The following is a 19,168-nucleotide window of genomic DNA, read 5'->3' as shown; positions in this document are numbered from 1 at the left end:
CTACATTTTTAAAAAAATTTTTATTGGGGAACAATGTGTTTCTCCAGGGCCCATCAGCTCCAAGACGCTGTCCTTCAATCTAGTTGTGGTGGGCGCAGCTCAGCTCCAAGTCCAGTCACCATTTTCAATCTTTAGTTGCAGGGGGCGCAGCCCACCATCCCGGCAACCTTGTTGGTGGTAGCTCGCTCTTTAACCAACTGAGCCGTCCAGTCGCCCACAACTACATTTTTTAAGCAGGGGAAATACTGTACCAGTTCGTAAAAACAAGAAATATGTTGACAGCTGCTTTATTCTGCATGAAACTTGCCCTTTTTTTTTTTTATTCCTTGAAGGTTAAGAAAAGAGAATGAAAGGACACTCACATTGATTTTAATGCCCGATCCTTCCTCACCCTGTCTGCCAAACTGAAGCCTAGAGGGTCTCATAAATAACCTGATGGAACCCAGAAGCCATGACACAGGCCATCATAAGTAGCACTTAAATGAAAGTGATAGGAAAAGGAAAATTGAGATGCATCTTGCTGGTGCCATCCTCTCACCCTTTGCCATTTTCTGGGCTATGCCTGGGCCCTCTCTTCACGAAATCGTTCAGAAGAAGTGAGGGATTTAAGTGCTGGCCTTCCTGGAGTAACTGTGTGCTAACAGGATCTACGAAGGGAGAATTTATGAGAGAATTTCTGGCTTCTGTGGGGAGATAACCAGCCTCAGTCCTGGTCACTTGCTAGGGCATGACCCACAGGCTCAAGTCATCTAAACTCTCTGGGCCTTGGTTTCCTCCTCTCTAACATGGAGATGATAACAGCGCCTACCTCAGAATATTATGAAAATAAAATGAGGCAAGGCTCGTGAAGCCCTAAATGCACTGCTGGACATATTGTTAGTGCTCAATAAATGTAAGAGATGAGGAGGGGGAAGAGGAGAAGGAGCAAAGAGGGCACAGAGGAGAGGATAGTGAAAGAGGAGAGGGGGAAAGTGGTATGGTGACCTTGGGTCCCACTGGAAAGAAGGGGCCTGGCAGCGAGGGTCTCTCTCCTTCCCCTGCTGCTCTTCCTTTTGCAGAGCAACTCAAGGCTTACTTCATGGCCCCTCAGGTTGAACAGCTGAGACTTTGTTCCCAAATTCACAGGTGTGCTTTCCTGTACACCTGGGTGGAATGTTGCTTTCGCCTTCCTGCAATTACCAAATCGCTTCAAGTACTTTTTTTTTTTTTTCAAATGAAGCCTGAGCTTATATTTGTTCACGGTGATTTTCAAAATTTAGAAGATGATGATTTAGTATTTGTTTGCTAAATATGTGTGTTTGGATCTATTTGTCATCTCCTCCTTCACAGATCACTTTCCCCCCTCCCATTGCTATGGGATTCAGAAGCAGGGCAGGCAGTGAGGTATGAAAATGCGAGTTGGTGGTCTTCTTGAACCCAAAAAATATTTACAGAACACAGAATTTACTGTCAGGAAAAATTTTTTGACAGAAATGGGTAAATCCTAGATACTCTGGATGTATATAAACCTTCTTTCTAATAGCAATGAAAGGACATTTTAAACTTTAAATGAAAGCCCTATTGGCAGCACATTCTCAACGCTAAGCTCCGTCAAAACATCAATTGAAGGAAAGGAGGTCATATAGGAATCACCACCTTTGGGTCCTGAAATCTCCCCAATAATACTGTGACTCCAGAAGTAGGCAAGGGTCCTTCTTTGTGCCCCTGGTTCACTCTCTTACTCCTTGTGCATCTGAAGTCAAAGCATAAGCTTGAAGCATATACCGAGGGATAGAATTCAACCAGGGTCAGGTCAACTTGAACACTTCTGTTTAAATGTTCAACTTTAAATTCTACCCTCCATAGAAGTAGTCCCTCTGCTGCAGCTGCTCTCCACCAGCTGCCCAGCCAGCTGCCATTCAGCCAAAATTACCATCACCTCAGCGTCCCCTCCACATACTCCGTGGGGTTCATTCACTGACCCACTAGCTAGAATTGCCCACATTGGAAGTCAGGTCTGGTTTCCAGCAATATTTTTTTTATTTTAACAACAAAAGGACAACTTACAGATATGCCTCCCTCTCAGGATGTATAGAATGAGATAAAACAAAAGCTTGCTGGGTCAGACCCCATGAACCAGATTGAGCCAGAGATGATGTGAGTGTGGAACTAATCAAGAAGTTACACATGTTAGAAAAGACCGGCTTAATGGTTCTCTTTAAAATACTTATTTTTAAAAATTTAATTGTATCACATCGGGTGGAATCCTCACACTCTTCTTCCAATTCCTTGTTGCTTTTATTTTTCTTTTGGATATGTTTTGCCTGTTTTTGTTTTCATTTTTTTTTATTTTGTTTTGTTTGCATTATTTGCAGAATTTGTGGGTAATAGGAGATTGGGTGCAAAATTGAGTCTGGGCGCTCACTAGAAGCAAGAGGTTAGGCATCAAGGATTCAGAATCTGAATCACTGTTGCTCCTATGGTGAAGTTGTCATACAGACAATTAAGTACATATTAATTTTCTAGCAATGTAGTTTGGAAATCCGCACATCAAATAAAATATTTAACACCCAGGAAAAGCCAAGTGTACATTCTGCATGTGTGTCCTTAAGTGGTATTTTTATGGAAGGAAACTTTGTTTGAAACAAATGTCAGAACAAAAGTTGAGCTTATGAAAGCCATTGAGAAACCATGGCATGTGAGGTTTTAAAATGTTGACCATAAAAAGCATAATCCTCAGCTCAGTCCCTTCCATGGTTAATATGCCTGTTCATTATTTGTGTTGATCCACCTGTATGTACAGGTGTCCTCACTCTTTTGTACATGATTCATGGCAAACCCTGGTAGTCATATTGCTTACATGTGTGAAATTAAAAACGGAAGTGAACTAGTGGATTCATCATCTGCCACCCCACTGCTTGCTATCAGGAGAAGAAGGGAATCTCACAGTGATGGATGGGATTTTATTTGGCTATCCTTTGAGGAGCTTCCTAAGACCAGCATTAGAATGTTTTTTGCCCACAGCTGAGTGATTCAAGGGCTCTGAACCCAAAGTAGGAGCTCGATGCACCCCCAAGCTTCTGTCTCGGTATCTTAAAGGGGACTCAAGGGGATTGCATGTAACCTGTGCAAAGGGAAGGGGAGAATTGGGGTTGGCCACAATCCATGGCCAGGGGAGGCCCCTGAGATAGATGTTTTGAAGACATAGTCAGGAAAAGTTTGCCATAACTCTCATGTCTTTCTCTCCCTTCCCAGATGTCTACTCGCCAACTCTCTTTTTTCATTCATTTGTACATACATTCCTCAAGTATTTACCGAACACCTATTTCAGGCATAGCCTGGGCTAGCCAGGGCAGGAGTATACAGAAGACGTTTGTTTTCGCCTCTCCCTCTCAATGGGTCTTCTCTCTTCTCTCTCCCCATAATTCAGTGGTAACAGGGGTGGATGGAGGAATATCCAAAATTTGTCCCTGTAGGAGAGACATCTGTACTAGGAATTTCCAGCAACCCCCAAGAAGAGTGGCAGATTGATGGGACTCTAGTTGGGACTAACAAGGGGGTGGAGGGAGGTGGGATGCAAGGAACCCTGCAGCCAGGCTGTCTGCCCAAGCATAATCTATAGCTCTCATTTATCAGGCACTTACTGTACATGTGCTTTCTCATACCTCATGTAATCCTTCAATCCTGTGAGATAGTTATTATAACTGGCCCTGTTGTATATAAAGAAACTGAGGCCAGGAGGGGGAAGTGAGTTGCCCAAGGTCATACAGCTAGGAAGTGACAGAGCCGTAATTCAAGCTTAAATCTGTATATTACTAATGCCCAGGCATTAAAAAAAAATTCAGATACAGTTTTAATATGAGCACAGAAATAGATTAGCAGTTTCCTCAAAGGTGCTATAAACCCTGTTTCCATGCAATTTACTTGAATTTCTATATTCAACAATAATAGTTTTAACAATATCTAACATTTATTGAGCACTTATGTGTCTGGAACTATACATACAGTTTTACACTCATGGCCTCATTTAATCATCACAACAACTCTATGAAGTATTATTATTATAATCCTCTTTTTACAAATGAGGGAAACAATGCTTAGAAAGTAACATGCCCAAGTTTCGACAGCTAGTAAAAACAGTGTGGTTTCATTCCAAGTCTCTCTGACATGTCAAAGCCATTCAGCTGCTAGACTTTCCTGCCTTAAGCCCTCCATTACCTCACTATTTTGAAGAGTCTTTGCTCAGACTTTCTACTCCCCCCTTTTCTTTCCATAAAAGTGTGTCCATATAAATCTCACCCACTTCTGTTGTATAAGGTGACCTAAGTCATTGTCTCCTTCATAACCACCTCACCAGACCGCTTATTATCCCCAATATCCAATTAGTCAAACTTGGAAGTCCCAAGATATTACTAGCATCAAATTTCCAGTCACCATAATAGATTAATGAAATCTTAAGAAGAAGACAAAGTAAAACCATAAATCCTTGTGTTTAGAAATAATAAATGCTACTTAAAAGTTGGTGTTTTAAAAATACCCCCCAGGTCTACAATCTCCCACAAGCAAAATCTCTAAAAGAAAGACAAAAAAGAAGTCGTCCTCCCTGAAAATCATTTCATTTTATAAATTATGATAAGGTGGCCTTTTTGAAAGTGTTGCTTATTTAGAGACTCAGAAGTTAAGCGTACATTACTGGTGATGGGGTGTGTTCCGAATGACCATACCTTGATAAAGACAGTGTTTCCTATTTCTTTAATTATCTCCCTTCCTCTAGTTCTATAGCAGCCATTTTGTGCCAAGAGTTTCTCTTTCCATTTCCCAAGGAAGCAAACAACAAGGAATGTCTCCCTTATGTCCCAAACCCCTATCTGGGGTCATGCCCTTTGAGAACTTGCTCTATTTCAGCTCCTACCTTTAGGCAGTCAGGAAACTTACTCCGAGCAACTCATATAATGAGCACCTGCTTCAGTTATTGCCCCAGTGTGAACATGCTAATCCCCGGGTTTAGGAGAAGTTCGCCTTCCACACAAAATGGTCAGGCCCTTCCAATGGATCAGCACTGCTGGTTTTAATACCCCAGTCTTGATTTCTGACAGGTGGGCACCACAGTTGTTCAACTCTTATTATGAGCCACAGCATGGCTCAAACAATATAAGATTCTTCATAAAGAGTTTGAGAGAACACCAGATAATATTTCAGGGGAAAATAAGCTCAATCCCTTTCTCCAGCATCTCAAGCTACTGGCTTTGACCAGGCATGAAGAGCACCCAGACCTACTGCTTTCTTTAGATTCACTAAGTGGGCTCTTTTTTTAAGTGAACACTAAATTGTTTGTGACAACCCAACTTTTGTCAGGTCACTAGGGCCGCCTAGCTCTGGGTGTTTAGAGCATGGTACTAATGAAAAGTTACCTACCAACTACCGTTTGGCTAACTATTCCCACCCCTACCCCCACCCCCATCCAAGCTTCATGAACATCCAGGCTTGGTAAATAAAGCCCAGCATTGTTTTTAAAGACAGGACGAAATCAGAAGGAGACACAATCTCTGTCCTTGGGGTAGAATTAGAAATGTATGATTCCCCACATTTGTAACAAATGTAAGAGTTTGAGAATGCGTGGGACCCTTTTGCCATTCAGAAAGATTTATTGGGTGAGCTTGCAAGCCACTCTTCATAGTTCAGGGTTACCATATTTGGTGGCTTTGTACAGAAGCCATACACATTTCCCTTGTCAAAATCGATTGGGAAGGCCTGAATATACAGCGTGTCCTGAGGTTCATTATTTTCTGGGTCTGCATGCAGCTCATGGAATAAATGTGTTACACTGAAATCAGGAATGACTGCTTGCTCTCAAGAAGTCTAAAATATAAGGAGTGATAAAATGTAAACAGTGATCGAGAATTATCTTCTCTGAATTTCTGTCTCTCATTTATTGCTTCCTTTATTTCTTGATTTCCCCTGCTTGGAAAGCTATTAATTTCCCCACCTCCCCATCACCCTACACTCTGATCCTCATGAACAATCCTTGCCTCTTTTTTTTTATGTCTTTTTAAATGCTTCGTCTGTGTTTACCTTCTCAACATCGGCATATACTAGAAAGAAAACTGTGAAGTTCCATGAGCTTGGCAGATGCTTCCAATCTTGTCTTTGCCACTTACTAGCTTTGTGTCTTTAGTGAGTTTGCTAACCTTTCTGATCTTCAATTTCTTCTTCTATAAATGGGGCTATTAATAACAGTACCTACTACACAGGGTTACTGTGAGGATTAAATGAGATATTTCACATAAAGCCCCTTAACACAGTGCTTCAATAAATGTTTGTTTCCTTCCTTCTTCAGGAGAATTTCAGTTTCTAGAGTCAAGCAGCTGCTTATGATGAATGGCCTTGTCTAATGCGTGGGCTTGGTTTTTGTCTTTGTTCCCATAACTTAGGAGTAAAAAGGAAACTTTAAAAAATGATAGGAGACAAGGAAAGCACAAACTGCACATTCAGCTGGTATCTCACTGGTCTGCCCTCCCCAACCTGTGAATATTTGTTCTTCCTCTTGTCTTTTTCAAATCTTGGGCTATTTTGGAAAGCTTGGTCCCTGCCCCTCACTGCCATTTACTATCTTAGAGCTTCTCTCAGCTTTTCCCAGCTGTGGGAAGTTGCTCCCTGAGGCCCGCTGTACTTTGGTTTGTTCAGCTCCTTTGGCTGAGTTTGAGAGTCACTTCTGTTACTTCTCCTAAATAACTCGGCCATTAGACACTGAAGCAGAAGTTACCATGGATGTTGGAGCAGTAGTCCATAGGTCAAGCCACTTCAGGACTTTCCTTTCCTTTTCACAATGGTTAACCTGTAATAATGTCTTGCAATTTTGTATACATCATAAAGGGACAGAGAAGACAGACAGGCTGGTGGGAAGACTTGGGGCCCAAATTGACTTATCCAACCTTGATCTTGGCCAAGGCTCTCAGCCCTGCTGGGCCCCCATTTCCACAGCTTTAACATGTGATGCCTGTCTCTGGGGACCCTATTGAGGCGAGGGGTCTCTATATAAACAAAGAGATCCAAATTAAAGAAAAAAACTACCCTATTTTTGAGATTTGTTGCCGTGTGTGACCCATATACATTCAAACAAACTTAAAAATCCTTGGATTCTACAATTGCTTAAAACATTGCCAAGAAGTATAAACATAGAGGGAAAAGTCGTTACTACTACTCCTTTCTAGGTCAAATAGAAAATATGTATACTTTTGAGCACTCGTCCTATGGCTGTGCTAGGACCTCCTAGCACGGTAGTTCCAAGGAGCAGAGCTCCAGCCTTTGGAATCCAGTGCAAGAAGTTTGCAAAGAGAATCCCCCCTCCCGCCCCGTGCTGGGCTTCCAGGGATTCTACTGCTTAGAAAGGCCAAGTCAGCCGCCATTTAGAGACCGGCAGTAAGTCCCATTCTGAGTACAGGTAACTCCATGCTTTTCAAAAGTCTGCTTTCTGCCACTTTGCTTTTATGAAAGACCTACATTAGTACCTGTTTTCCCTAACCTTAAGAAATCTGAAGAGGATTCTCACTTTTAAGAAAAAAAGGGAAAAAGCAAAAATAGCGTTCAGTGTTTGTTTTGCAGTGTGCACCCCATGCTGCAAAAGCGGCCCCACTGAGCTCCTTTCCCCGGAATTACACTCAGCGTGTTAACATCAAGCTGCCATGGCTTTGAACTCTGTCTGTGAGTATCTGTACTTGATCTTGATTTATTTGGTTCATCCGTTAGCAAGATGTGTTGTAAGGTAATTGCTTCTTCACTTTGGCCATTTTAGCTTACCAAGGTTTCGTAGGAATGCTCTACTTTCAGATAGTGTGTGTGTGGGGCGGAGGGACCGGTGTTTTCCTCTCCATCACGACTCACTCTTCCTTCTGCTCTGCCACCCGCCCCTTGTAATTGCCACCAGTATCACTAAGCTCCAGTCACAACAAAAACCTGGCTGAGGGTCAGGTCCTTATTAGACAGATTATGTAGTCTTGAATACATTAGGAAGACCTCTATAAATAATTTATGCATACGTGCATGATGTGTGTGTTCCCTAATGCCTGTATCCTTAATATATGCACAAATTATGAACACATTATGAATTGTGATATATTATGAGCACATACATACATGGGGACACACACACAGAGAGCATTCTGTGATAGAACCTTAAAGACCCTCTAATCTAGCCTCCCACATAGGACAGGAATTCCCTCTCCAGACATCTTAACAAGTGGCCATCCAGCCTCTCTACCTGAATGCCTACAGAGAACCGAGGAAATTCAGTTCTGCACCAGGCTTCTTCATTTTTGGACAACTTTTAGAGTTAGGAAACTCTTCCTGCTATCATACCGTGTTTCCCCGAAAATAAGACCTAGCCGGACAATCAGTTCTAATGTGTCTTTTGGAGCAAAAATTAATATAAGACCCGCTCTTATTTTACTATAATGTAAGACTGGGTCTTATCTAGCATAATGTAATATAAGACCAGGTCTTACATTAATTTTTGCTCCAAAAGACGCGTTAGAGCTGATTGTCTGGCTAGGTCTTATTTTTCGGGGAAACAGAGTACTAAAATCTCCCTCACTAATTCCATTTCTCCTATAGGCATCAAATGCCAGCACCAGTAACCCTTTGACAGGCTCCTTTCTAATTTTTTGTCTCCATTGTTATTGTCTCATCATCTCTAATTTCAAATGGAATTTAAGGTTGTAGCAAGACAGAGTCAGAACATTAATAGTTGCAAGCTCTTATCTCAGGAAGGAGGCATATGCATGTGTGTCTGTTCAATTTGTTGGGAAGTATATATTTATTATTTTGCTAAGGCTGCTGTACAAAGTACCACAAACAACAGAAAATTATTCTCTCACAGTTCTGGAAGCTAGAAGTCCAAGATCAAGGTGTCAGCAGGGCCATCAGAGAGGTGGCTCTAGGAGAGAATACTTCTTTACCTCTTCTAGTTTCTGGTGTTTGCTGACAACCCGTGGCATTCTTTGGTTTGTAAATGCATCACTACAGTTACATGGCTGTCTGCTCCCTGTGTGTCTTTACATCATCTTTCCTCTGTAGTGTCTCTATGTCCAAATTTCCCCTTTTTGTTAGGACACCAGTGATATTGGATTACAGCCTACACTAACACCCTCATTTTAACTTGATTATTTCTTTTAAAGATGCTATCTCCAAATAAGGTCACATTCTGAGATACTGGGGGTTAGGACTTCAACAAATGAATTTTTTGTGGGGGAGGCACAATTCAAGATATACAACATATGACATGTGATAAAAAAATACAGTGAATGCTTGAATTAAAAAAAAATTATTACAGTAAAAGACACATTGCCATTAATCCCCCTCAATTCAAAATCATCCTATCGTTCTTGCCATTTTCTGAAAGCAGTTCTGGAAGTCCTTTTTTGTGAGTGTCTTTAGTTGTGCTGTTGTGGCTGCCTCAGTGCCCTGAATCAATTCAAAATGTTTACTTTTCATGGTCATTTTGATTTTGAGGAAGAGCCAGAAGTCGCACGGTGCCATATCCAGTGAATGAGGTGGATAAGGATACACTGTAATGTTTATATTTGATAGAAATTGCTGTACCAGAAGTGATGTGTGACATGCAGCATTGTCATGATGGAGGATGAAACTGTTTGCCCATTTCATGCTGATGGGTTGTTTGTGATCCATGATTTAAGACACACTTTAAAACACACCTTCTCTCAACCGTAGCTCACACCCAACACCCAACTGACTACACAGAACAAGTTGAAACTTATCACACACTGTTACTAAGGTTTGACGCACTGCTTCCCATATTTAAGATCCCTGCCTTTCCATTGGATGGCACGTGGCAGCAACATTCACCGTATTTTTTTATCACACATATTTACAGCCAAATGACGTAAGTTCAAAGTCTTGGCCCTTGAGAAAAATTTCAGAGAAGAGTCCTTTATTTTTCATTTTTAAAATTGTTTTTACTTTTATTTTTTAAATTATTTTTTCAGTTACAGTTGACATTCAATATTATTTTATATTAGTTTCAAGTGTACAGCATAGTGGTTACACATTTATATAATTTACGCAGTGATCCCCCAATTAGTCTAGTACCCACCTGGCACCATACAAAATTGTTGCAATATTATTGACTACATTCTCTATGCTGTACTTTACATCCCCATGACTATTTTATAACTACTAATTTATACTTCTTAATCCCTTCACCTTTCTCACCCAGCCCCCCAACCCCCCTCCCCTCTAGAAATTACCAGTTTGTCCTCTGTATCTATGAGTCTGTTTCTGTTTTGTTTGTTCATTTATTTTGTTCTTTAGATTCTACACATAAGTGAGATCATATGGTGTTTGTGTCTCTCTTTCTGACTTGTTTCACTAGGTATAATATCCTCTAGGTCCATCCATGTTGGCATGTTCTTTTTCATGATTGAGTAATATTTCATTGTATATATTTACCACATCTTCTTTATCCAATCATCTATTGATGGGCACTTAAGTTGCTTCCATATCTTGGCTATTGTGAATAATGCTGCAATGAACATAGGAATGCATATATCTTTTCAAATAAATGTTTTGGATTTCTTCAGATAAGTACCCAGAGATTCTTTGTGAAGGGGAAGATAGATTGCTGGCAAGGAGGGGATCTCCTCTTTTTGTTGTTAATATATATTTTAATAGCATTACAAGTCACATATGTATATATTATCAAATATAATAATAGGTCAGCCTCTTATATTTATTTTTAACATTATACATAATATATTTATTTTAAAGTATATATTATAATATGCAAATGATAAACACATGTTTAACCTATTATGTATATATTTTAACCAAATACTAATTGCATGAAGAAGATACCAAGACAACACTCTGCCCCAAATATTTTGATATTGCTAGGATAAGGAGCTATCACACCCAAAGCCAAACCTCTGTTGCAGGTGAAACAAATGGAGGATGATACTTACCAGTGAAATTCGAGAGCATATGTGGAGATGAGGTCAACTTCAAAGCATTTGGGGAGCACTCTGGCTGGGGGGCCCTGAAACAAAATCTGAAGTTGGCCTGGATCTCTCTCTTCATCTGGATTGGCAGAGCAAAGAGCCCAGCACAGAGTGACATGAGGATCAACTTGTGGTTAAGGAGACTTAACCCATCTTACCTCCAATTTCCCAAGAACCTCTGATGTTTTCTGAATTCTACCTCTGCCCTCAGAACTGGTAGTGGACATGTAGATGTGCTCTGAGGAGGAACAGGATACCCAGCCCGTGGTTTCAGCTCCTCTTTCTAGCTAAGGGACTCCATCCACAGGCAACTTCAATGTCTATTTGCCTCAGTCAACCCAGTGACTCCAGCAGGGCCCTCCTAGGCACCCATTGCTCCTCAGTACCTCGTGGACCTGAGACTTCCGGTTCTGAGTACACTGTAGCTCTCAGTTGCCTAGACTTGGTCTGGTGGGATCTGCGGCTTTCTGCTTTCCTCCCATGTAAAAGCAGACCAGAGGAGAGTTTCACTTTGTTTTCTCTGTGAGGCTTGACTTAGTTTACTTGCCTGAGACCATCAGAGTGGAGATAGCCTATGAATGTATAGCTGAATCCAAACATACTAACACTGATTGTCTTTGGTTGTTTGACAGAAAGAAGGAGGATAGTGACCAGGGGTGAGGGGTTAGTACAGGGAGGTCTGGCTCCATTTGGAGTGACTGGCTAAGAACTAATTGACAGAACAGTAGCTATCATTAGGCTGGGCATACACAAGCCCAGTAGGCCGGCAGGTAGACAAGTGGGCAGCCTGGGTCCCTTGACAGGGGCCCTGAACTCTCCCTTCAAGTGGGAGTTTGGGGAAGGAGTGGGGGAAGGGATTAGCCAGCAACCAGATTCAGGCCCTTCGGGGCTGCACAAGGAGGCACAGGGGCAGACGGCAGTTTCTGCTAGTCATTCATTGATTTGTTTATTCTTTTATTCAATAAATATTTACTGAGTACTTACTATGTACCAGATATTCTAGTAGTCCAAGACCCACTTCCTTAAGGAATTTACAACCCAAGAATTAAAGAATGGGGAAAAAATAGTAGGGATCAGGACAAGAGCAGGAAACAGATTCGGGCTTTCCTTTCTCCTTAGTGTGTGTATCTGTCTGTCTGTCTGTCTCTCTCTCTGTCATTTGCTCTTTTCACAATGTCCTGGCCACAGAGCAATGAATGCATCCTTACCTACTCCAATATGCACGTATGCCTCCCAGATTGTGGGCTCTGTAACAACAACCAACAGCCTTCCTATCAAAGGAATCTTTTCTAAACCTTTTCTCCCTCCTGGGAGCCAGGGGATGGTGAATTGCCTCAGTCAGGGTGTACACACACACACCAAGTGACCACATTCTGGGTGGGGCATATATAAGGTAGCTTTGGGTTTTGGAAAGATGCATATTGGTCAAGGCAGTTAAAAAATCAGCCAAACAGCCTGTAAACTCAACTGTGGTTTGATTTGGACTTAAGCCATCCTTCAGCTGGAGCTACATACGTGCACCTCACTTTAAGAAAACCCGTACCCAAAAATCCCAGGGAGGGATTTTGAAAGTGAGGGAGGAATGTGCCTGACCATTTTTGGAAGCTGTCTAGAGCCCTCATTTATTGACACAGGTGTATCAAAGAAGTGGTGAAGCCCTTGAAGGAGCATCTGATTCAACCTTCTGCCTTCTGACAGTAACACCCGGAAATTATCTCAGGTGAACGGGCCTTTATCTGGTTTGGGCAGACATCCAGAGACTCCTAATGGGTTAAAAATGCAGCCGAGCTGGGAGCTTGGCTCAGATACAAACTTACCTTATCTTTTAAAATGAGAAGGCACTCTGGGGTTTTGTGGCAAAGGGTGTGGTTTTCTGAAAAATCAAACTCAAATAAATTATTAAATTAAAACAAACTGAATTAGGGGCATGCATTTGGGATTTTCCTTACATTTTTTGGAAATTATGAAATACATCCCTTCGTTCAACTTTAAAATTAAACTAACTCAGCTTCTCTGAATGAAAGGGAAGGGGTTCCCATGACCTGATATTTGCAATTTCCACTAAAGTTGGGCTTTCTGTATTTATTTGGAAATACTTATGTTCGGTCAGAGTATAGTTTACCCTTGTTGTGGAGCCTTATTATGGTTTGATTTCACATCAGACTGCTCACCTTTTAGCAACCAAATTTGTGATCCAACGAAAACTTCTCTCTTTTACAAGGAGCTTGGACTCTTACTTATTTCACAACATTTATTTGTGCATGAGATGAACCATGACATTTAAACTATGCTTGATAGCTTAACAGATTATAAGAACAAAACCAGATGGCCCAAACAAAAATAATGCTTTGATTGCTTTCAAATTCAATGTCAAAAATTAAAAACAGCTTTCAAAAAGCCTTGGCTTTTTTCCCCAGAAATTACGTTGGAATATATATATATATATATATATATATATATATATATATATATATAATTTTCCCAAAAAAATATCTAGAAGTGTATAAACCAAAAAATTAACAATGGTTATTTTGAGGTTGTGAAGTGTTTTCTTCTTTTTTCTTTTCTAAACTTCCCAATTTTTCTACAGTTACTTTTAGAATCAGAAAAACATTTTTAATAAACTACTTCTTAGTTTAATTTTAATGAAGTCTTTTCTAGGTTGAGTCAAGGTGTTTTCTTCTGTTGAGAGAATGGGCATTGTTAAACATTAGCCGTTCATAATTCTTCTTCCACACAAAATGATGAATAACGTGCAGTTACTTTTCACACTGTGCTCCACGAGGCTGGAAAACTGAACCAGACCAGATTCTTTAGAATTAATGTAAGTTCTACAAAAGCAGTTATTTCATTTTCTAACTCACTTTAATGTACCTTTGACATCATTAGTATAATCACAATCCTCACTTTCTTTGAGAGCAGTGAACCAACTAATTCTTTAAAAGTGGGCTTGAAAAAGAACCTCAATTAAAAAAGTCTCCCAAACCTTGAGATAGTTGGCAGAGCAAAGTCAGAATGTGACTATTTGAATTTCTAAACTAGAGAGTTCACAAAGTGTTAGGATTCTTTTTTCCGGTCTTGTTTTGTAAAAGAATCTTTATTCCAACTCAGATTCGTTTTTCTTCAAATCAGCTGCAAGAGAGCAAACAAACTGTGCTGCAAATCAAAGCCCTGACAGTTATATTTCCCTGAGATAATTGCATGCTGCTTTGGACTTTCCTTTTCCCCTCTGTTTCCTTTTGTTTTGACAACAAGATTCTGGGAAAACAATATACAAATGATAACTATGCTGTCATGAGTATACTGAATTTTAAAAATAAATAACTGTCGACCCCAAAAGCTTCCAGGAGCCTATGGAGTGAGTTCTTTTTCCAAATCGTTCCAAAACCAGATGTGGAAATGTTTAGCTAATTCCCCTCCCTACTCCCCATGCAAAGAGTTCATATGTGACTCTGACGACATCAGAGCAGATGGGGAGGCAAAAATCCTGTCTGCTTTCAGGGAGATTTGTGTTACACTTCTCAATTCACTCACCAACATCACAAAACAAATTTGGACTGCAGCTTTTGTCTCTTTTTTTTTCTTCCTGAGATGAAAAATGCTCTGTGTGTAGACCAATATTCAATCTCTTTTTTATAAGTCATTAAGAAATAGAGTTCATATTCCCAGAATGAAATATTTCATGATTTTTAAAAGTATTTATTAAGAATTAGGCTTATTAAGGAGTTCTTGAAAAAAGGGAAGGAGGAAAACTCTGTTAAAGGAACTAATGGAAAATGTTTATGCATAAACCACATTTAGAAAAACAGAAAGCTACTGTACTCTGAGGCTGCTAGGAAAGCAAACATTTTGCATCCAGGTGTCATTAGCAGCTCTGGTTTTGCTGGCCTCTCTATAGCTTAGTTCAGCACAGTATGTACCAATAGCTGAACCCTGCTTGGCTATACAAATGCATCAAAATTCATTGCTTCTGGAATGTCACAGGGATAATTTGCAATCAAGTCATAATGGGCTATGGTAATGCAAATCTTGAGGCCTGCTTTTTGACAATCTAGCCACCTCCTCCAGAGGTTGGACAGTAGTCACAAGGTGAGCACTCCTTTCTCTGCATTTATTTCTTCCCCAGTTCTCAATGCCCCATAGCTCTGAAGATTTCTAGACATTTTAAATATGATTCTGCCCACAGCTCCTGGGATGCTGTGCACAGCCACAACTATGGCTAAAAATACCTTCAGTTTGGCATTCCCCCACCCCGCATGACCCACTCTTCTGGCACCCCTTCCCATCTCTAGCCCCTCAGGCTTTTTTTTCCTCTGCCCCCAGTAATCAGAGCCCACCTTCTCCCTCCTCTGTCCAAGATCCCATTCTGCCAGCACATCTCAGCTAGAAGTTAGAAAAGCCAGCTGACTTGACGAAGTCACACTGTTTTGAATGACTTGCAACCATCCTCCAACTCACACACACATGCACATACACAAGTACACACAAACTCTATACCCTTCCCTGGGAAATGCAGGCTGCAGGGTACAGAGAAGGGAGGCTGCCCAGTTCTGATAACGTGTACTCAGTAAAAGTGAGCAACTCCCCAATTGTGGCATTGAGCTGGGCTCATTAGTGAGGTAGTCTAAAATGATTGGTTGGGGGACAACTGTCTCATTTCTCAGAGAATCTGGGCTTTTTATAACCATTTGGATTATCCATGAGAAGGAGGAGGCAGGAGGAAGATGGGAAAGATGCTTGAGGGAGGGAGAGGAAATGGATGGCATAACTTCCCAGACAAGAACACAGCTTTAAACTTAGGTCTCCGTTTTTGGTTTGAACAATGAAAACAGAATGGAAGAATTGTTTCTCTGGCCTATTGCAGGAACTACTTAAACCAGACGGGTTTGTTCAGAGCAAATAGGCCCAGGCTGTGAAATGATGTGAAGGAAGGAAGGAAGGAAGGAAGGAAGGAAGGAAGGAAGGAAGGAAGGAAGGAAGGAAGGAAGGAAGGGAGAGGAAGAGAAAGAAATCCACTCCTAAAGCATGCCCAGGATAAGATGGTCTTCTTTAGACCGAGACAATAGTGCAGTAGTGATGGAGGCATTATCTCAGCTTCCAAAAGGAACCTCAGCAAATGTCTTGTTTCATTCCCTAGCAAGTGCTTTGTTTATTTAACTGTTCAGTCATCATCCAGGACCAGCTGGCATCAGAATTTACTTGGTTTGTTGTTGTTGTTTTATCTTATTTGTGTTGTTTTTTGGAGGGGTAAGAGGGTCGGGGGGGGATTGTGTGTTGCTTCTGTTTTTGCTTTGTGTAAAGCAAAGGAGCAGTCCCAGGAAAGACATTTCAGAATGAAATAAAGGGAAAGTAAGGAACCTGGGTGGAACCCTTAGCTTCTCTTTACACCCCAACACCCCGGAGAGAATGAGGGGTCATTAATGAGAGAATGAGAGATAGCGTGAGACTGATCTGTACCAAACAGATCAAGTGGCTGACTTAGAAACAAAGCATTTCATGCAGGCCAGTGCACTTTTCTAGTGGGCTCGTATGCCATGGTTTCCATTAAAGAATGCAGCAGATTCATCAATATCAAAGAAAGAGAAAGAGCTGCATTTTTGCAACTGGGGAAAGGAAGAGGAAAGGAAAGTCTTGGAATGCTTTTCAGCACAGTTTTGTGCACATAGTAGGCACTCAATATTAGTCGAAAATGAATTCATTTATGCAAGGCTTACTTAACTCAGAAGGGAACAAAAGTAAAACCCTTACACATATATATCCAATTCCTTTGAAATGCTAGGCACTTTTCTATTTGATTTATGTCATTTTCACTTTTAAAATGAAAGCTGAGTTGGACAATATTTGACGATACTGCTCTTCCTTCTTCATTTGTCACCTCCTTCTGATGTTGTGTTTTAGACACTTGTTCTTAGCATTACTCTCTTTTCTCCCCACTGCTCTGCCTGTCATTCTTTAGGAGGTAAGAAGGCAATAGGACTAGGAGGTGGCCACAGAGCTTCCTACTGAAAAAGAAATGAAAAGCTAGTGAAAATAAAAGAAGAATGTAAAACAAAGTATGTGATTCAATGAGGTGCCAACCATGGCCACAAAGGATTTTTTAGAAAACCACTATGCTGTACACCTGAAACTAATATAAAATAATATTGAATGTCAACTGTAATTTTTAAAAAAAATAGTCACAGGGATATAAAGTACAGCAAAAAAGAAAATACCATGTCAATCAATGTGTAAAATGCAAAGCCAAGTCCCGCTCTCTCTAAGATGTTTGAGTAGTTTCATGTATAATATGTATCAAAAATATAAAGTTAAAAACCTATATGCTTTTGTTTCTGTAATTTCACTATTTTACAAGGTGTCCCACTTGATATATCAGGGAATCTATTGATGATAATGGCTTATGATGCTACTGCTAGAGTTTTTGAAGGCTTCATTTGATCATTTTAAGGGAACCACTCAGCAAAGTTTCAATATTTGGTTGTCAGGAATAAACCACAGTTTCTTCTTAGGTATTTATTTAATTAAATTTGTTGCTCAATTAAAAAAAATGCCATAAGGAGGTGTTCATTAGTATGGCATATGGGAAGACACTGGGGCCCTTAAGGAGGGAAGTACTGCCAGCTTGAATTAAACTGTATCTCCTGTCTCCTTATTTAACATTTGGCATGAAAACTGTTTTTGTTTCCTTTTTTGTTGGGGTTACACACAAAAGGATGCCACTCTTGACCAGTATAGACTCTCATTCTACATATGAGGGATGTGTTTTATACCAAAACAGCACAGGAAAGTCACTTAAAGAAGCCATTGTCATCCATAAACATGTGAGTTCCAACAATGAAATTAAAATTCAGTTCTCTCTCACAAGAATGTTTTCCTTTCCCTTTTCTCAGCTTTACTGAGATATAATTGACAAATAAAAGTGCAAGATATTTAAAGTGCACAGCATGATGATTTGACCTATACATACATTGTGAAAGGATTTCCCTCATGAAGTTAATTAACACATCACATATTTACCTTTTTTGGTGAGAACATGTAAGTTCTATTCTCTTAATCTTTTTTTTTTTTTTTTTTTTTTTGATGCTTTAGGAATGGCCTCTTGTTTTTTCAAAAAATTATCATGTTTGAACTTTTGATAGAAAATAAGATGATTTGCCTTTTGTGTTTTTGTGTACTCCAGAAATCCACACCAGACAGCTTCCTGTTTCCTGAGAGTTATTACCTGATCAGCTACAGGAATGAAAGATTCGGGCTGATAAGAAGGGTGGTCATCTTCACCTCTGTGTTTTCAGCCTGTTCTGGGCAAAATCCAATGACTGTACTATGCTCCATGGACTGATTCATGGTCAAGGTACAGCCCTCCATGTTGAACAATGATGTATATGTTCACTTTCATGAGTTACACTTGGGCCTGGGTTGCCATGCCAACCATGTTCAGCCACATATGTACCAGTTCACCCACCACATTACCGAATGTGGCATCATGGCCAAGGCTGTCCTTCAGGACATGGTCATTTACAGCACCGAGATACACTATGCTTCAAAGGGTACCTCATCTAAGCACATGATCCCAGTGTCATGCAGTGCCCCCCAGCACTCCCTGTGGCTCACTACTCCCTACTCCATGAAAGTAGCCAGCGAGATAAGGACCACAACCCAGGATGGTGAGACATGCTACAATGTGTCTACCTTGTCACAGTCCAGTCAAAGTCCCAAATGTGATTGTCCACCTTGTGTCTTCCACATCACCAAGCAGAGCCTCAGGAGGGCCCTTTTTCTCAGCCATCTTTCTTTGTGGATACTTTTGAGGATTGCTCTCTTCACTCAGATGATCTGATTGAGTCCATGTGAACCCCACTTTGGGGTCTCCTGTAGAGGCTCCAGAAATACAATTAGTACATAGTATTTACTAACTTCAGGCAAATAAGTGCTCTTGTGGCCCTATTATGAGTGCTTTTAGGAAAGGGCAGCCCATGGTAACTTCATGAAAAAGTCTTTAATATTTTTGCATCTTTTAAAAAGCAAAAATAAAATTCTGATGGCATAAAAATATCAGTTTGGCATTTTTTTATTTAATAAACATATATATATATGTTTATTTGGCATGGCAACCCAGGCCCAAGTGTAACTCATGAAAGTGAACATATACATCATTGTTCAACATGGAGGGCTGTACCTTG

At 40.5% G+C, this 19,168-nt stretch overlaps 1 protein-coding gene across 1 annotated transcript; it reads left to right on the top strand.

Annotated features, from left to right (window-relative positions):
* The first annotated feature begins 17,070 nt into the window (after positions 1 to 17,070).
* On the top strand, positions 17,071 to 18,839 carry PLAC1 (placenta associated 1). Its single transcript, XM_019717441.3, is given in 3 exon segments — positions 17,071 to 17,106; positions 18,169 to 18,730; positions 18,733 to 18,839. Coding segments are annotated over 3 exon segments (705 nt in total).
* The last annotated feature ends 329 nt before the right edge of the window (positions 18,840 to 19,168 follow it).

Source organism: Rhinolophus sinicus, chromosome 18, assembly GCF_057876585.1.
Source record: "Rhinolophus sinicus isolate RSI-liver-muscle chromosome 18, RSI-T2T, whole genome shotgun sequence".
Taxonomy (NCBI): Eukaryota; Metazoa; Chordata; class Mammalia; order Chiroptera; family Rhinolophidae; genus Rhinolophus; species Rhinolophus sinicus.
Note: the sequence above shows the minus strand (reverse complement) of the source record. Positions and strands in the feature narration are given on the sequence as shown.